General features: G+C 37.6%; 3 protein-coding genes across 6 annotated transcripts; 1 reads left to right on the plus strand and 2 right to left on the minus strand.

Annotated features, from left to right (window-relative positions):
• Positions 1-2,853: 2,853 nt before the first annotated feature.
• Positions 2,854-9,199, plus strand: LOC110830278 (histone H3.3A). 2 transcript variants are annotated; one of them, XM_022064986.2, is made up of 4 exons: positions 2,854-2,986; positions 3,322-3,457; positions 6,574-6,727; positions 7,668-9,199. In XM_022064986.2, exons 2-4 carry the CDS (start codon positions 3,330-3,332, stop codon positions 7,794-7,796), a joined length of 411 nt encoding a protein of 136 aa, XP_021920678.1. In that variant the 5' UTR covers positions 2,854-2,986; positions 3,322-3,329; the 3' UTR covers positions 7,797-9,199. The 2 variants fall into 2 exon arrangements, with proteins under 2 accessions (XP_021920678.1, XP_021920679.1); XM_022064987.2 differs by lacking the exon at positions 2,854-2,986 and adding an exon at positions 3,037-3,174.
• LOC110830277 (uncharacterized) lies at positions 9,189-12,092 on the minus strand. Of its 2 annotated transcripts, XM_022064985.1 has the most exons (3): positions 11,943-12,092; positions 11,690-11,837; positions 9,189-9,600 (listed from the first exon to the last, which is right to left on the minus strand). In XM_022064985.1, exons 2-3 carry the CDS (start codon positions 11,764-11,766, stop codon positions 9,240-9,242), a joined length of 438 nt encoding a protein of 145 aa, XP_021920677.1. In that variant the 5' UTR covers positions 11,767-11,837; positions 11,943-12,092; the 3' UTR covers positions 9,189-9,239. The 2 variants fall into 2 exon arrangements, with proteins under 2 accessions (XP_021920677.1, XP_087196607.1); XM_087340481.1 differs by having other exon boundaries at positions 11,690-12,050.
• A 320-nt stretch (positions 12,093-12,412) lies between these two features.
• Cby (beta catenin antagonist chibby) lies at positions 12,413-14,549 on the minus strand. 2 transcript variants are annotated; one of them, XM_022064988.2, is made up of 3 exons: positions 14,322-14,549; positions 13,428-13,543; positions 12,413-12,938 (listed from the first exon to the last, which is right to left on the minus strand). In XM_022064988.2, the coding sequence occupies exons 1-3, from the start codon at positions 14,491-14,493 to the stop codon at positions 12,831-12,833; spliced, it is 396 nt and encodes a 131-aa protein (XP_021920680.1). In that variant the 5' UTR covers positions 14,494-14,549; the 3' UTR covers positions 12,413-12,830. The 2 variants fall into 2 exon arrangements, with proteins under 2 accessions (XP_021920680.1, XP_087196609.1); XM_087340483.1 differs by lacking the exon at positions 12,413-12,938 and adding an exon at positions 12,945-13,326.
• Positions 14,550-14,556: the final 7 nt, after the last annotated feature.

Below are 14,556 nucleotides of genomic sequence, written 5' to 3' on the forward strand. Positions count from 1 at the left end.
CGTTAAACATATTTTTCATCCATTTTTTAACACATTATATTTCTGAATTATTTTCTTTTTTTGTAACCATGCTACATTTATTTTGCCCTTTTTATAACGCCATGTAACTGCCTTTGAATTTCCAATTTATGGGGTGGCACAAAAGAAGCTTTTTTATGGTAAAAATGAACAGCTCTGCAGATTTGAAAGAAACTTGTGAGAGTTGCATACAAATGATTTATTTAGTTTGGTTGATCATTACACAAGAAAAAGTATTTTTTTTTAGTTTGAATGTTAAAAATATGCATTCTATTTATAATGCATGTTTCTGTCAGAACTGCCCTTAAAAAGGATCCTGGTTCCGTGTATTACATCTTGAACCTGTTTTCAATTGGTTGTTGGCTGACCAGATGTTATCTTGTGATTGGGAGGCCTCGCTTAAATAGTTTGAATACAAAAAAGCAACCATTTTAGTCCCAGGAATTTGTGCAACAATGAATTTATAATATGTGGCCTATCCTGTCACAGGATAACACATAATTAGTCATCAACCAATTAAATGGGGGTCATATTCAATGTCAAATCCAATAAATAAAAAATGGGATTATATTGTAAATAGAATACCAGTTTTTAATATCCAAAATAGAAAATATGTTTGTGTGTAGTGAATCAGTTGAACTGAATAAATGTTATTGTGGTTCGTTCCATGTAATTTGAATGAGTGTCATTGAAATCCATAAAGCCATTTATTTTTACACTCCCCCCACCCCCCAATCATGTTATTCATGTCTATAATCGTTCCATATTTCATATAGGAATCTGATTCTGCTGTCATTTTTCTGATTGATTTGTAATGATTCCTGGATACTCTTCATTTCTTTTGTAAGGTTATGATTGACAGCAGTTTGTTAAACTGTATATTTATAACACTTTACACACTTTCAACTATTATTTTGAAATTGTCAAAACATAATATGAATAAAAATAAATCAAACAAATATATGAATGCCTTTATTTAATTCATTTTCATGGTTTAACATTCCGAGTGTAAAAATGTTGCAACAAGAGTACAAACAAATTTCTTCCTAAGATGTTTTAGGGAATTGTTTCCATGCTTTTCATAGGCAACCCAATCACAAAACTACAGTACAAATTGGAATAAATGTTATAGAGTAATTGTAGTAAATACATTATCATGTAGTTCATTATTGTTGGAATAATCTTAAAATGATTTGTATTTCTTTTTATTTAACAGTGTGACATTTAATCCCTGAAAGCAAAGTATATATACTCTTACATTTGTGAAGGTGAAAATGCTTTAATGTTATAAAATATAATTAATGGTTCATGATATCTAAGTTTATAGTCATTGTTTTACCCCATAGTGTTAACCCAGATTCCCAAAACACAAGGTCTTCCACACCACCCGTGCAGGAAATCCTGTGTGTTAAAGAAGTTATTGTCGAACTAAACCATCTTCCCGCTCTTGAAGACGGGACGGATGCTTTGCGCGTACATGATAATATGTAATCTGTCTTTTCACATATGGGCTGGTTTTCGTGATGGGCCCACCCTTGGCATTTATTACAGCTCTAACTCTGCGGGGGGGACTGTCTACCAGGTGTTGGAACGTCGCCGGGGGAATGGCCGACCATTCTTCCTGCAACACTAGCAAGCGTAGTTAGTGATGTGGGTCGTTGGGGTCTGGTGCGCAGTCGCCTTTCTAGTTCATCCCAGAGGTGTTCAATAGGATTGAGATCGGGGCTCTGGGCTGGCCAGTCCATTTCCGGAACCTTATTGTCCACAAACCACTCACGAACAGACCCTGCTTTATCGCAGGGAGCATTGTCATGCTGAAACACACAGTTATCATCTCCGAACTGGTCTTCTACCGTAGACAACACGCATCTGGTCAAAATGCCCTTATATCCTTCCGCCTTTAACGTGCTCCGTAGTATTAAGAGGGGACCAAGTCCCTTCCATGAATAACACCTCCACACTGTCACTCCACCTCCGCCAAATTTCACTGTGGGCACTATACAGGCCGGCATGTAGCGTTCACTTAGCATTCGCCACACCCAAACCCTCCCATCGGACTGCCACATGGTATAGCGTGATTCATCACTCCAAATCACGCGTCTCCAGTCGTCCACACCTGTGGCGGCGCTTAGCGTTCACAGGCGAAATGTGCTGTTTATGGGCTTTGAACCCCAGTCCTCGTAACTCCCGACGCACAGTCATGGTGCTAGGTGCACAATTAGTGGCACTGCTGAATTCACGGGTGATGGTATCACACGATGACATGCGATTTTCCCGTACCACCTTCTTCAATACTCGACGGTCCCTGTCGGTCAACAAACGTGGTCTACCCGGCCGTGGTTGTGTCTTCCCGTTTCAACTTCACAATCACGTCCCCGACGGTCGACTTGAAAAGAGTGGAAATGGCCCTGACGGATTGCTTACTGATGTGGTAACCAATAACCATACCACGTTCGAAGTCACTGAGCTCCCTTGCTCTACCGATTCTGTCGGTATCGCGTAGCACTGATCAACATCGAACCCTCTGCCTCCTTTTGTAGCAGCAGCGGCGGTCGTAGGGATATCTAGGCTCGAGTCAACGTTTACAGAGCGGTGTCCGGATACTTTTGATCAGGCAGTGTAGGTACAAAACTGTGATTTAATACTCTCACGAACGCAGAATGAGTCGGGTCACCAACCTAATTTTGGCAGACTATGGAACGTAGCCACGTCTAGACGTCTTAAATCCGACCAATGTGAATGAGTTTTATTGTAGCCAATCACATGTGAGGCATTCATAAATTTGACCAATAAGAAGTAGTTTTATTTTAACCAATTGAAATGGAGCGTCGTGTGACGTGTAACCAATTGGAGTAGGCAGAGTATCGGCGTCGGTTTGTTATTCCCAGAAGTTTCATTTGTGTCCGAGTGGAGTTTGTCGAGCAGTTTTAGGCGATATAGTATTTGTGGTGATAAAATTCTGTACTAGGTAAGAAAACGTGTTCTTATGAATCAATTCTTGTTTGAAATATCTTTAAAAATTGATTATATTAAGGTGTAGAACGTTTCTTTATGTTGTATTGAAACTGAAGTTCGCGTGAGGAAAGTGTTTGTGCGCCGCCATTGTATTGTAGTTCAACGCATTCCGTGTCAGTCGTGTCAACGTTTTCTTCGTGTGTAAGCGCTTTCCCTTTATAGTTGAATCATTTGGTGACCGAGGTTTTAGGTTTCTGTTGTGTAATCAGACCGTATATTAGACCTATTTTTATGTGATCATCGAATTACTTGGATTTCGTAATATAGTAACATCTTCATTTTATGTAGGTTGAAAGATGGCACGTACAAAGCAAACGGCCCGTAAATCCACTGGAGGAAAGGCACCTCGTAAACAGTTGGCCACCAAAGCAGCTCGCAAAAGCGCGCCTTCAACAGGAGGCGTGAAGAAACCTCATCGTTACAGGTAAGTTGGAATTATGTGCCAAGGCTGTATTTATTATACTTCGGTTATGAGCCCGGATTTGTTAAGTTGACCCTAACGAAGTTTATAATTGTACCCTTATAAGTATTCGTAAAGCACGTGGTTGACCTCACCACTACTTGTCTGCCATATTACTGGTATGCATTGTTTGAAATAATTTGGCATTTGTGTTCACTGTTGCAACTTGTCGCCCATTTATGTGTGCGTTTTCATCAATATACTGAAATAAATTAGTAAATAACCAGCATGCAAAAGTTTGAAGCAGTGTCTTTTGTCTCACAGGTCCGCTTACATTCAAAATTCCACAGCATGTAATTATAAACATTGGTTTATCAAGTGTAGACAGTAAACTGGTTGTAAAAGTCTGATGGCCAGTGCTATTTTATTAGCAGTTACGTATTTTGGCTTTACCAATTCGTCAGTATGTGTTTTGACGTAAATATGTCTATAGGGAAGGGTCATTCGGCAAACAAAAGTGGAATGAAAACGTGTAAGATCCATATCAACAATGTAATTATGGACCGACAACAATGGTCAGCTTCCGTGCATTGTTTTATTACCTAAGAAACGTCATCTGTTTACTCGGCATTGTTGTGTTAGATTACTGCCGTCAACAATCCTCTTTCGTTATTGCGGAAAGAGCTGAGCTGTGAATCGGTTGTAGAAGTGCGTCGTAGATTAAATAGTTTTGTGCTGGTAAAAACGTTTTAGAATGAGTCCTGGCTATGGTATGGTAACCCAGACAGAGGAGTCCCTGGTCCTCCCAAGTTGGGGGTTGAGCGCAGGGCCAACAACCCGGCCTTGTAAAAAAAGAATAATTTGATGAATGAAACTGGACTGTCCCCACGAAGAATTATTACATTACTGAGTCGTATTTACGTCAGATTCTTCGGAACCGTGGTTCCACTGTCAACTTTTTCAATGCCTTATTACTTGTACACATTAAGAAATAAAGTTCTTGAATTTGAAATATTCTTGCAGGCTATTGACTTCACCCAAACCATTTTTATGTGTTGTGTACAGACTACACAACAAAAATCCAGTGCTTGAAGTTTTCTTATTCTCTTACTAGAAGTTATGTAAGTGTACAACTGATGTTATATTTCATCATTTGTAATCTTGTGTTTGTCTGTACGTGGCTCTTCAATTTACTACAGTGACTTATGCCAGGTGTCTGTTAAAAACATCAGGATGTCTACCTATTTTGAATAACATGTTAGTTTATGTTAATGACTTTTCTAACTCCTTCAGAAGCAAAATGGAGATAAGTGCTATATTTTGTGTCATTGCCCGTGTTACCTTGTAGACCAGTTGGCATGGTAGAGAACTTGTGAAAATCAAGTTTGACTCTCGGTGTCTAAATATGTTTTTAATGTGTGTGTTGTATTTACAAATAAGCCTGCTTACTAAAATTATGTGTGTCTTTTTTTAACAAAATGTTTGTATAGTTTCTGCATGCAACTCACACCAAGAGCAACTGGAAAAAAGTCCCAAAGTATGCAGGTTATTATTGAAGAAGTGTGTCAAATTGTTTGTAAAGCGCACACAATCCATTATACATTTGTTAAGAAGCAACCAGTATCATCCACATGATCACTGTTATTTACAGTGCATTAGTGAGGCTGGCAGTGTGATGGAAGCTGGTATTTTATTTGTTGTTTTCTCTTCTGATTTAAAAATGCCACAATTGAATCTGGACATGGAAAATTTAATATGCAAAAACACATTTGGTATTGTTTTATCAGAGTATATTAATGATTTACAAAAATATTGATGACTATATGCCTTAAAGGGATGTTTCAAGACCTGTCATCTTGGTATTTTTTAGGTTTGACCATGGATCTCATTTGTCTTAGCAGATAGGTAAAGTTCATGAATGTGGTTCCGGTTTTCATTGGTTTTGGAGCTACGGATATTTAAAATTCTGGATGATTTTGTCTTTCAGGAACATCAGGGTGGTCATGCATCTTTAAGCATTGAAAATTTATTGAAGTAGTTCGTAATTTCTTTACTTTATGTTAATATCAATACATTGAAATTGGTAGGGTGGGGTCTTGTAACCATGTTTGTCAATTCGATAGTTGTCGGCCAAGCCGTCCATCAGGATGCAGCATCATGTGTCTGCTGAAATGTGTTGTCAGATTATGTCGGAAGTACAACTGCAAAAGTTTTGGCCGATTATGACTTACGGAATAAGATCTTGGTATATAGTCTTTGGCCACTGTAATGTGTCAATAAGGCAAGATATGGGGCACATCAGAGTACAGTTTATGACATTGAAATGCAGTTTCAGAAACACGTTGACTGCCCACATTTGAACATGAACAAAAATAATTTTATTTATCAATGAAATCATGATCCAGATTTTATATAAGATTCTGTTGTTTGTAAGAATGTTAATTCCAGTGCATCATCTGTTTTGAATTTTTGTCTGGTAATTTTCAATGTTTTCAAGATTTTTTATTAGGAAGTTGTTGCTTGATTGAGTCGACATTGAAACCTCTTATGTTGAAAGGTTTTTAGTAGTGAGGTTAAGTTCCATGAAAATATATAACTTTTATCTTCTATAAATATAACGATTTTTATAGAATCTACATACTTGATTAGGAAAACTTTGTGCTTTAATACATATTGTTAAAATTTTTGTTATTGTACAATAAATAACTTGCCCTGACATAGTTATTTCTTAAAGCTTTTGTACAAAATGTTTTGTGAGGCACAAGTCACTGCCAAACGCAAACATTTTCACTATCTCATGCATCCAGTGCCAAACACATCTTTCGGTGTTTACTGGTGGCACAGTTGGTCATATCTCTTGGAAATTTCATTCAAATTCAGACTCGGATGAAGGAAGCTTCGGTGTATCGATGTTTATACACAACTTTTGTTGTAGTCTGAAGGGTTTTGACGATCGTGTAATATATCTGCATTGTCTTGTCTGTTCTTTGGTTCCATTACCATTTGTTGAAGTACGGTGTTCGGTTTCATCTTGGTAGTTGTTCACGAAGCGTGGCACTAGGACGAATGTTGCAATACTTGGTGCACCTCTAAAGCGTATGTATACTGAACTTATTACAACACATCCACGTTTGTTGTAGGCCAGGTACCGTGGCTCTTCGAGAAATTAGGCGATACCAGAAATCCACTGAGTTGCTCATCAGGAAATTGCCATTCCAGCGCCTTGTTCGTGAGATAGCGCAAGATTTCAAGACAGACCTTCGCTTCCAGAGCGCTGCCATCGGCGCTCTTCAGGTGTGTACTGATTGAACACGTGCTTTGAAGTACCTATTTGTGTAAAAACTTGCGCACGTTTAAGTACAGTAAAAGGCGGCAGTTATCCTGGGCACAATTTTGAGATGAAATGCAGGAGATTCTGAAGTGCCGGGTCTACGATTCATGACACTGCGGTCGTGCTTGCATCGCGTGGTCGCCCAGCTCTTCTTGGGAAATTGCCGAATATTTTCTGCAAGTGCTTCTGCAGTGTGCGGATAAATTGTGAGCGTTACGTAAATTTAATAGTTTGACCCTTTTTCCAAGGAATGACCGATGTAGAAAAGACTTGTGGTTTCTACATGCGAGACAATGCTACAGCTGATCGGTCGATGTTAGCGTTAATAGAAGTTCTTCGTGAACAAGTTATCGATCAGTGGCCTCCCCGTTCGCCAGACTTGAACACGTGCGATTTTTACCTGTGGGGCATGCTGAAGAAAAAAGTTTATGTAAACTATCCGCACACTGCAGAAGCACTTAGAGAAAATATTCGACAAATGATTTCGGCAATTTCCCAAGAAGAGCTTCGTCGAGTATTTAGAAACATGTTAACGAGATGTGAAGTTGCATGCAAGCACATGTAAGTCACTTTGAACATCTTTTGTGATTTAAGGTAAAAACAATTAATGTAATTGACAAGAAATATTCGTAGTTCGCTGTTACTAGCGGTGCTGAAACTGATTCGCCGGTCACCCACCGGAAGAATGCGCACGACTCCCGCCCACATCAACAGAGCTCCGGCCGACCACGCCCCGAGACTCATGAATTGTAGACCCGGTATAAGGACGTTAATTCCATGCTGCTCCCAAAATTTTTTTTTTTTAGGGATATTTGTCTTTGAGACGAGTTTGTCATCTGTTCCTTGGGCATTTCTAATATTGCGTTTTCAGGGGCAATATTAATATTTTTGTGATATTTACAGGAAGCCAGTGAGGCCTACTTGGTGGGCCTATTTGAAGACACCAACTTGTGCGCCATTCATGCAAAGCGTGTGACGATCATGCCGAAGGACATTCAGCTCGCTCGGCGAATCCGCGGCGAACGCGCTTAAACAGGCATAGGTTAAAGACTTAACAGTTTTCTGTATCAGGATTTGTGGTGGACGTCCTCATGTTACAGGATCATTGTCATTCAGTTCATCTCCACAATCATTTGTATTCGATTACATAAACCCCCCTACAATACACTGCCAAGGGTTGGATACGCAGATTTGCACTGCTTATGGTTAGTTTGAGTTGGTGATATTGTGATTTCCCACAAGATGTTTGCGATGTTCACCTTTTTGTCTGTATGATCAAGTATTTTATACAGTTGGTGTCTTTTTCAAGCTAATTAATTGGTTCTTAAATTCCTCGAAAGAATGGTAATATTTGGTAGTCGTAGTGCAAGAAGTGTTGACGTATTTGTTCAGAGTTTTAAGTTACAAATTATCTTGTGTTGTGTCTAGAGGAGAGGAGTTGTCGTGACCGTACTTGGTCGAAATATCCGTTCGCTAATGAGGATTCATTTGCATATCCTTTTGTAATAGTGACTGGTATTTCAATTAGACGTAGTTAGTGTAATAATCATTCCTATGGAAAGGGAGTTGCGTGGTGTTTAAAGTAACGTTATTTTCGGCCTCGTTATTTTTTTTTCCAGATGACATTGATTGATCAGGAAGTGTACCTAGCAACTCCTTAGGTCAAACAGAGAGATCTCCATTTTATTTCTACAGTATTTGTGCTAATTACGAGTTTAAATAAATATAATTTATCATTATCATGTATACATATATATATATATAGTGTGTCCACAAAGTCCCTTCGGGGGGTTTTGAAAAATTGTGGTGCGCAAACAAATTGAGCTAGCCACGTGCGATTTGCGGCAGATTACGGTGAAACTCTGGAAGTTTTTTACTGACCTCGATGTGGGCTCCCTTGGTAGCATGGAGAACGTCCAGACTATATTCGAGCTCTTTCCATGTTCTGTGGAGCATGTCCGCCGGAATAGCCGAGATCACATTCCTGATATGGGTCATCAGGTCCGTTAACTGGTGTTCAAAGCACATTGCTCTTGACAATCCCACAGGAAAAAATCCAGTGGTGTTATGTCCGGAGGCCTAGGCATTGGACCGTCTCTGCCGATCCGTCTACCTGGAAATGTCCTGTCTACATATGTGCATACCTGCAGATGCCAATGAGGTGGAGCACCATCTTCAAGAGTTTCGCCGTAATCTGCCGCAAACCGCACGTGGCTAGCTCAATTTGTTTGCACGCCACTATTTTTCAAAACCCCGAAGGGACTTTGTGGACGTACTGTATATAATCTCCATGTTTTAATGCCTTCCCCCCCCCCCAAAAAAAAAAAATATGATGGATAATTTTATTTGTGCATCCTTTCATGGTTCTTAATATGTGTCAAAAAATGTTCATGGAGATTATCGCAAATGTTTAGAAATAAAAGGTTTATGTGGTACTGTGTTATTTATTCATAAACATGTCTTTGATCTACAGAATTACTTCTTTTTAAGGTCTTCTAACCTTGCTTCTATTCTTGAGGTATCGTGCCCGTGGTCCGAGTCATATTCGAGTGCTGCTTCCAACTGTCGCTCTTCCAATCCCGATATCCTGTCATACAAGGATTTTCCTAGCTCTTCGTCGATGTCATTTTCTTCTCTGAAGATGCAGAAGTAAGCCAAAAATACGGTTAAACTGCCAGAGACCACGTACGTCTGGTACCAGGGGTGGTCTTGGCGACCTCCAGTTCTGGTGTATTCCGCTTTCCACGTCGCTGCTTTGCTCTTTGAATATTTTACAGGTTTTGCAGGCTCATCTTCCGGCTTTTCTGTTTGTGTGTGGGCTAGGCAAAATCCGAGCCTGAAAAGTAAATGGCGACGTTATTTAAGAGTACAATTCCATTGAAATTATGGGACAATGTCCATTTTGATGAACATGTGCATTAGCAAGTTTACGAGCTGTAGTGCATAATTGTGTAAAATTATTCTGAGGTTTGTATTGATCTGGTGAAATTAAATTGGCAGTGTCCTAATTACCTGGCTGTTATACTGAGAGTTAATGCATTTCTGTGGCAGAAACATTTGCCTTTGTCAGCTTCCAGTCGATTTTTAATAAGTTCAATTTCATGTGACTCCGTTCTACATAGCTTCAAAAGCGCAGAGTCCGCATTAAAATCTACTTCCGAAAAGCTCAATTTGTATTGATAATGGTGAACCTACTAAAATGGTAAATGGCACCATTTGAGATTTCATCACCACCTTGTGAATCATTGGGCTACTTTTTTAGACTTTCGACCTGTATTTAAATATACATGTAATGGTTTTGCAGAAATCATTTGATTTCGAGACGGTTTGTATTCTTAAAGTACAGGAGCCGAAGTTATAAAGCATTCCCTTGACACATTTAATCTCCAGGAATGGCAATTGCAGTATATATGCAAATATAACTTATTGAAATGTGCTTAAGTCACTAGAGTTTATTACAAATTAACAATTTTTGATCACGAAAACTTCAGATTTTACTGCAGTTGATAGAATGTATGGGACTACGTAAAACAGCAGGCAAAGATTATTTACTTTTATAAAAATTTATTAGGATTTGAGGTTTTCAGGGTTATGAGAATGAAGATGGGTGTCTTCCGAGTTGTATGTAGTTTACCAAACTTCATGGTGCTACAAACCCAGAGAGGGTTATTATAAGAACAAGCTTCTATCAATTAACTGTCTATGGTAATATGGCAACAACTAAGGTGAGTCGCTAAGCACATAACATTTTAAATTATCGCTTTTTAATCTATTCTACAGCAATGTGATAGTCAAAATATGAATTTGCAATTCTCCCTGTTTTATAATGAAGTTAAAATATTGTATGAGCAGGCCTGCAAGAATCCTGGAGGTCAGGCCATAACTAATATTTTGTGCATATTATAGACTTTCTGGTCTCTGAAAACATTTAATTTAACAGAAGATCTGAGCAGGGATAGTAGTCTCAAAAATTTTGTCAGTTCTCTAGAAATATACCTGTAATGTGTAGGGAGTAGTTAAAAATTCAGTATCAAATATACTTTTTGTATCTCACAGGATATACATATATCCATAAAATTTCCATGTGGCTTAAAGCATTCTTTCTATCTGTCCATTATACTGCCAATTGTGGGTAAGCACAGACCTGGAATTTTGGCAGTGATCCTGTCTCCCTATGTGTAGACGATATTATTGAGGAGTATCTACATGGTGCAACATCCCAGAAGATAGCCATCTTTTCATTATAATAGTATGGTCCTGCAGACACACTTATATTGCCTCAATGTATTTTGTGGTACCAGTTATTAACAATGGTTTCAAATAATAACAAAAGGTAGCAGTTAATAATACGTGCAGTACCCGGGATGGGTAGCATTTGAGAAATTAAAGACATTTGATTGGTGAAAATGACGCAAGTTTAAATTTAATGGTGGATTAATAATCTGATTGCGATTTCCAGCTTGCACCATTTATTATAATGTCCTAACCTCTTTTGTGCTGCAGGTTATACATTTCGCACTGTGGTTTCAAATAATCACGGGTTCGTAGTTTCGTTACATACATCTATATTTATTACATTCCATGTTTCCATAAGATAGATGACAACAGGATGTGTAAAAAGTTATAATAATAATACAATACATATTATAATGTACAATTCATACTATCATATGAAGGATCTATGGAATGTAAATAAAGTATATTTAAAGTGATAAAAAATTTATCTGGCATTGCCTTTCTGTTAATAGACGTATTATGGTGAGGTTAACTTACATAACCAATATCTTGCATGAACTTATTAATTCAGCCAATTCGTATTCAAAATTAAGTCTACCAAGCTGTGGTTTACTGCACAATTTGCGATTTTTCAACAAAAAAAGTCGCCAAATGATATTAACATAGTTATTTACTAAAAATTAACTTACCTATTTAATATGGGCTTCTCTTGTAAAGTATATAGATAGGAAGAACTTCGTGTCCAGATTTTTCTCATGACATTCATGTTGATATTACTTTCAGCGAAAATGGTACTCAATATTGCCAGAGGATTATAAGTTGAGATAGTCTGAAGATCTGGTGACGAAAAAAAATTGTACTGCAAATAGTAAATGATGCTTATTATGACGAAAGGTATCCGAACATGTGCTTGTTTATAACGGCATTCAGGCTACCGGTTACCTGTATAAGATGTCTACCTAACTTTCGAAGAAAGACTCAGAAATACTGCGTTTTGAAGTTTTCACAAACGCCATCGAAACGGGTCGAAATATACAGCAGGATTACCAATTGCGGTGGCGCACATTTAATCAGTGTGTGCTTTTAAATGGTAATTTTTTTTACAATCTTTCAGTCATTCAATCATACTTACTTAGGAAAATTTATCCGCTTTTATAAAGCCCAAGGGTTCGTTAGTATTTATTAGTTTTCCCCCTTGCTTAATTGCATAATCTAAAGCAAAGTTTAAGATCAATGGTAATGGGGCATATATTTGCTTGCGGCCATTTTATTTGTGGTAAACTGTTGAGGAAGATATGATATATTATAATTATGAATGAGATTGAAGGATCCATAAGAAGACCATTTTTGCATGGGACTATTTTTGACTTTCTGACCTCAAGTTTTGCCACATTTCACTGAAAATGTCCATCCACTGTTCCGTAATCTTTATTGGAATACTTTTTCTACAACATACTGCATCAAAGCATACAGAATTTTTGTACAAAATGATCTTATTAATCCAAAATCATACTTTGCTGCTTACCACTTGAGCAAATCACTCTGACAGCTGTGAAATGTGAATGTGCAAATTTCATGATTTTGAAACTTAATATTCCAGTGGGTTAAAGGCACAAAAGAGAACACACAATAAACACATTTATCTAAACCAGCATTTGTGCGTGCACACATGGAGAAGTTTTCATGATTGTTTGTGCAAGTGTATCTCATCAGCTGAACCTACAGAAGTTACCAGAATTTACAGTTCACATCTTCTAAAAATGACAAATTCTGCAGTGTGATACTGGGAGAAAAATTCAACCACAATATTACTGAGGAGCTAGAAATCTTCTATTTATGTTTCTTTGGGATGTTCTTGAAGTGTCCAGAACTTCCTTTTGGAGTTGTTTGTTTGATCTGATTATCTTGCAAAAGAGATTCTGCTGTTTTTTGTGTCAGCTGAAAGGAACCATACATCATCAGAAAAGGTGCGATACACAGCTGGTCTGTCCAGAACACTTGGATTAGTTACATTGGTATATCACATATAAAATAATTTCAGGGCTTTGCAAATTGGATTCACTCATATGTACATTTGTAAAACCCTCTTCTTCATGGCATGTTTTTCAAGGAGGATCTGAGGGACTCATATGAGCACCCTGTTAATTTTTAGCTAACTATCTGAGCTCTTATCAGTATCAAAATATCGACACACACACATCCATATATCAATAAATCTCACGTGTCCCTCCTTCCAAATGCAAAAATTAATGAAAAATAAAATATAATTTGCTGGTGTGAGTCTCTTGCTAACAAACTGGCAGCACACCCCAATATTTTATGAATGCTGTAGACAAGAAAAAAAAAGTATTCAGTTAAAGTTATCAAATATGAACACTGTAGTTTTTAAATTAGTTTCCCCAATCAGATATATCATGAGTAGTTTACCATATCAAGTAAAATTTCAAATTTCAGTTTTAACAAGTTGTTTTCATCTTCAAGTTTCTGTATGCACTGTCTGAGTTTACGATTTTCCTTGTGTGTTCCACTCTCAGGGCCAGACTCTGGAAACAACAAAAAGGAAACTGAAATCTAAGTACGTTCTAATTACCCAAAGACTTGTAACTGCTGCCATGACATTTATCTGCTTATGGCTTTAAGAAGTAAACATAGGAAACATGCAAAACTGCTTAGAAATAATAATGAATGATTTATGAACTGTGGCGTGTGAGCCAGTTCCACATGCCTTCTATCCTCATAACTTATCTCTGAAATATCTATCCTGATTTTATCCTCCTCTCTTCTCTTTTTCCAAGATGTATCACAGCCAAACATATATGCAATGCATAATAATGCAAGTTTGACTGCAACAATGGTATGACTTGAGGCATCAGAAATGACAAAAACTTCGGTTGAGTAAACTTTTTTATTTGCCACTATATATAACAGATTTGGGAAAAATCACAAATTGATTTTATTATGTATATTTATGTAATAACCATACAGTATACAGATCTATACTGAAGTTTAGAAAATCAGTTTCGTCCACAAATGCACATCAAACACTGTCTGCCCTGCAGGTGATTAGAAATGAGGCAACTGCAATGTATTCCTATTTGGGTTGGCAGGAAAATTTTCAAAAACTTTTTTGTATACCCTGATATAACTCTGTCCAAATTTCTTACTGCAGTTCATATTTTTCCCATTACAAGCATTACTGCCGAATAATCCCATTAACCAAATTGTTTTATTTACGCTAATTATGTGCGTTTAATTATTGAAAGTAATACGATTATGTTATATATAACATGAAATGAAGTTCATATTATTTTTCGTAGTTACCTGGAACCCATTCTCCATTAACAAAAATTGATTCCTGATCTCCCAGTTTTAATTTTACTGGCCCAATTTCTAAGCCGAGGTCCTCTGGCACAAATTCTCTGTTAGTTCCAGGTAACGGGACTCTTCTTGGAGCAGGCTTTTTATGAGAAAACTTATTCGAAAAGAAAGACATTCCTACAAGAATATGTTTCAAGCATCCCTATTTCCATTAAACTGCTTCAATTGGCAACACTGT

The sequence above is a fragment of the Zootermopsis nevadensis genome, unplaced genomic scaffold, assembly GCF_977971745.1.
Source record: "Zootermopsis nevadensis isolate Lab colony 2312 unplaced genomic scaffold, Znev_1.0 Znev_ptg000061l, whole genome shotgun sequence".
Lineage (NCBI taxonomy): Eukaryota > Metazoa > Arthropoda > Insecta > Blattodea > Termopsidae > Zootermopsis > Zootermopsis nevadensis.

Bases quoted from the DNA above. Each gene is read 5' to 3' on its own strand.
- LOC110830277 (XM_022064985.1), bottom strand. From the start codon at position 11,766: ATGAATGTCATGAGAAAAATCTGGACACGAAGTTCTTCCTATCTATAT. The intron at 9,601-11,689 runs GTAAGTTAATTT...TTTACTTTTCAG, and splicing joins GAGAAGCCCATATTAAATAG to GCTCGGATTTTGCCTAGCCC.
- Cby (XM_022064988.2), bottom strand. From the start codon at position 14,493: ATGTCTTTCTTTTCGAATAAGTTTTCTCATAAAAAGCCTGCTCCAAGA. The intron at 13,544-14,321 runs GTAACTACGAAA...TGTTGTTTCCAG, and splicing joins TAATGGAGAATGGGTTCCAG to AGTCTGGCCCTGAGAGTGGA. The intron at 12,939-13,427 runs GTAAACTACTCA...GGTTCCTTTCAG, and splicing joins TTGAAATTTTACTTGATATG to CTGACACAAAAAACAGCAGA.
- LOC110830278 (XM_022064986.2), top strand. From the start codon at position 3,330: ATGGCACGTACAAAGCAAACGGCCCGTAAATCCACTGGAGGAAAGGCA. The intron at 3,458-6,573 runs GTAAGTTGGAAT...CGTTTGTTGTAG, and splicing joins AAGAAACCTCATCGTTACAG to GCCAGGTACCGTGGCTCTTC. The intron at 6,728-7,667 runs GTGTGTACTGAT...TGATATTTACAG, and splicing joins CTGCCATCGGCGCTCTTCAG to GAAGCCAGTGAGGCCTACTT.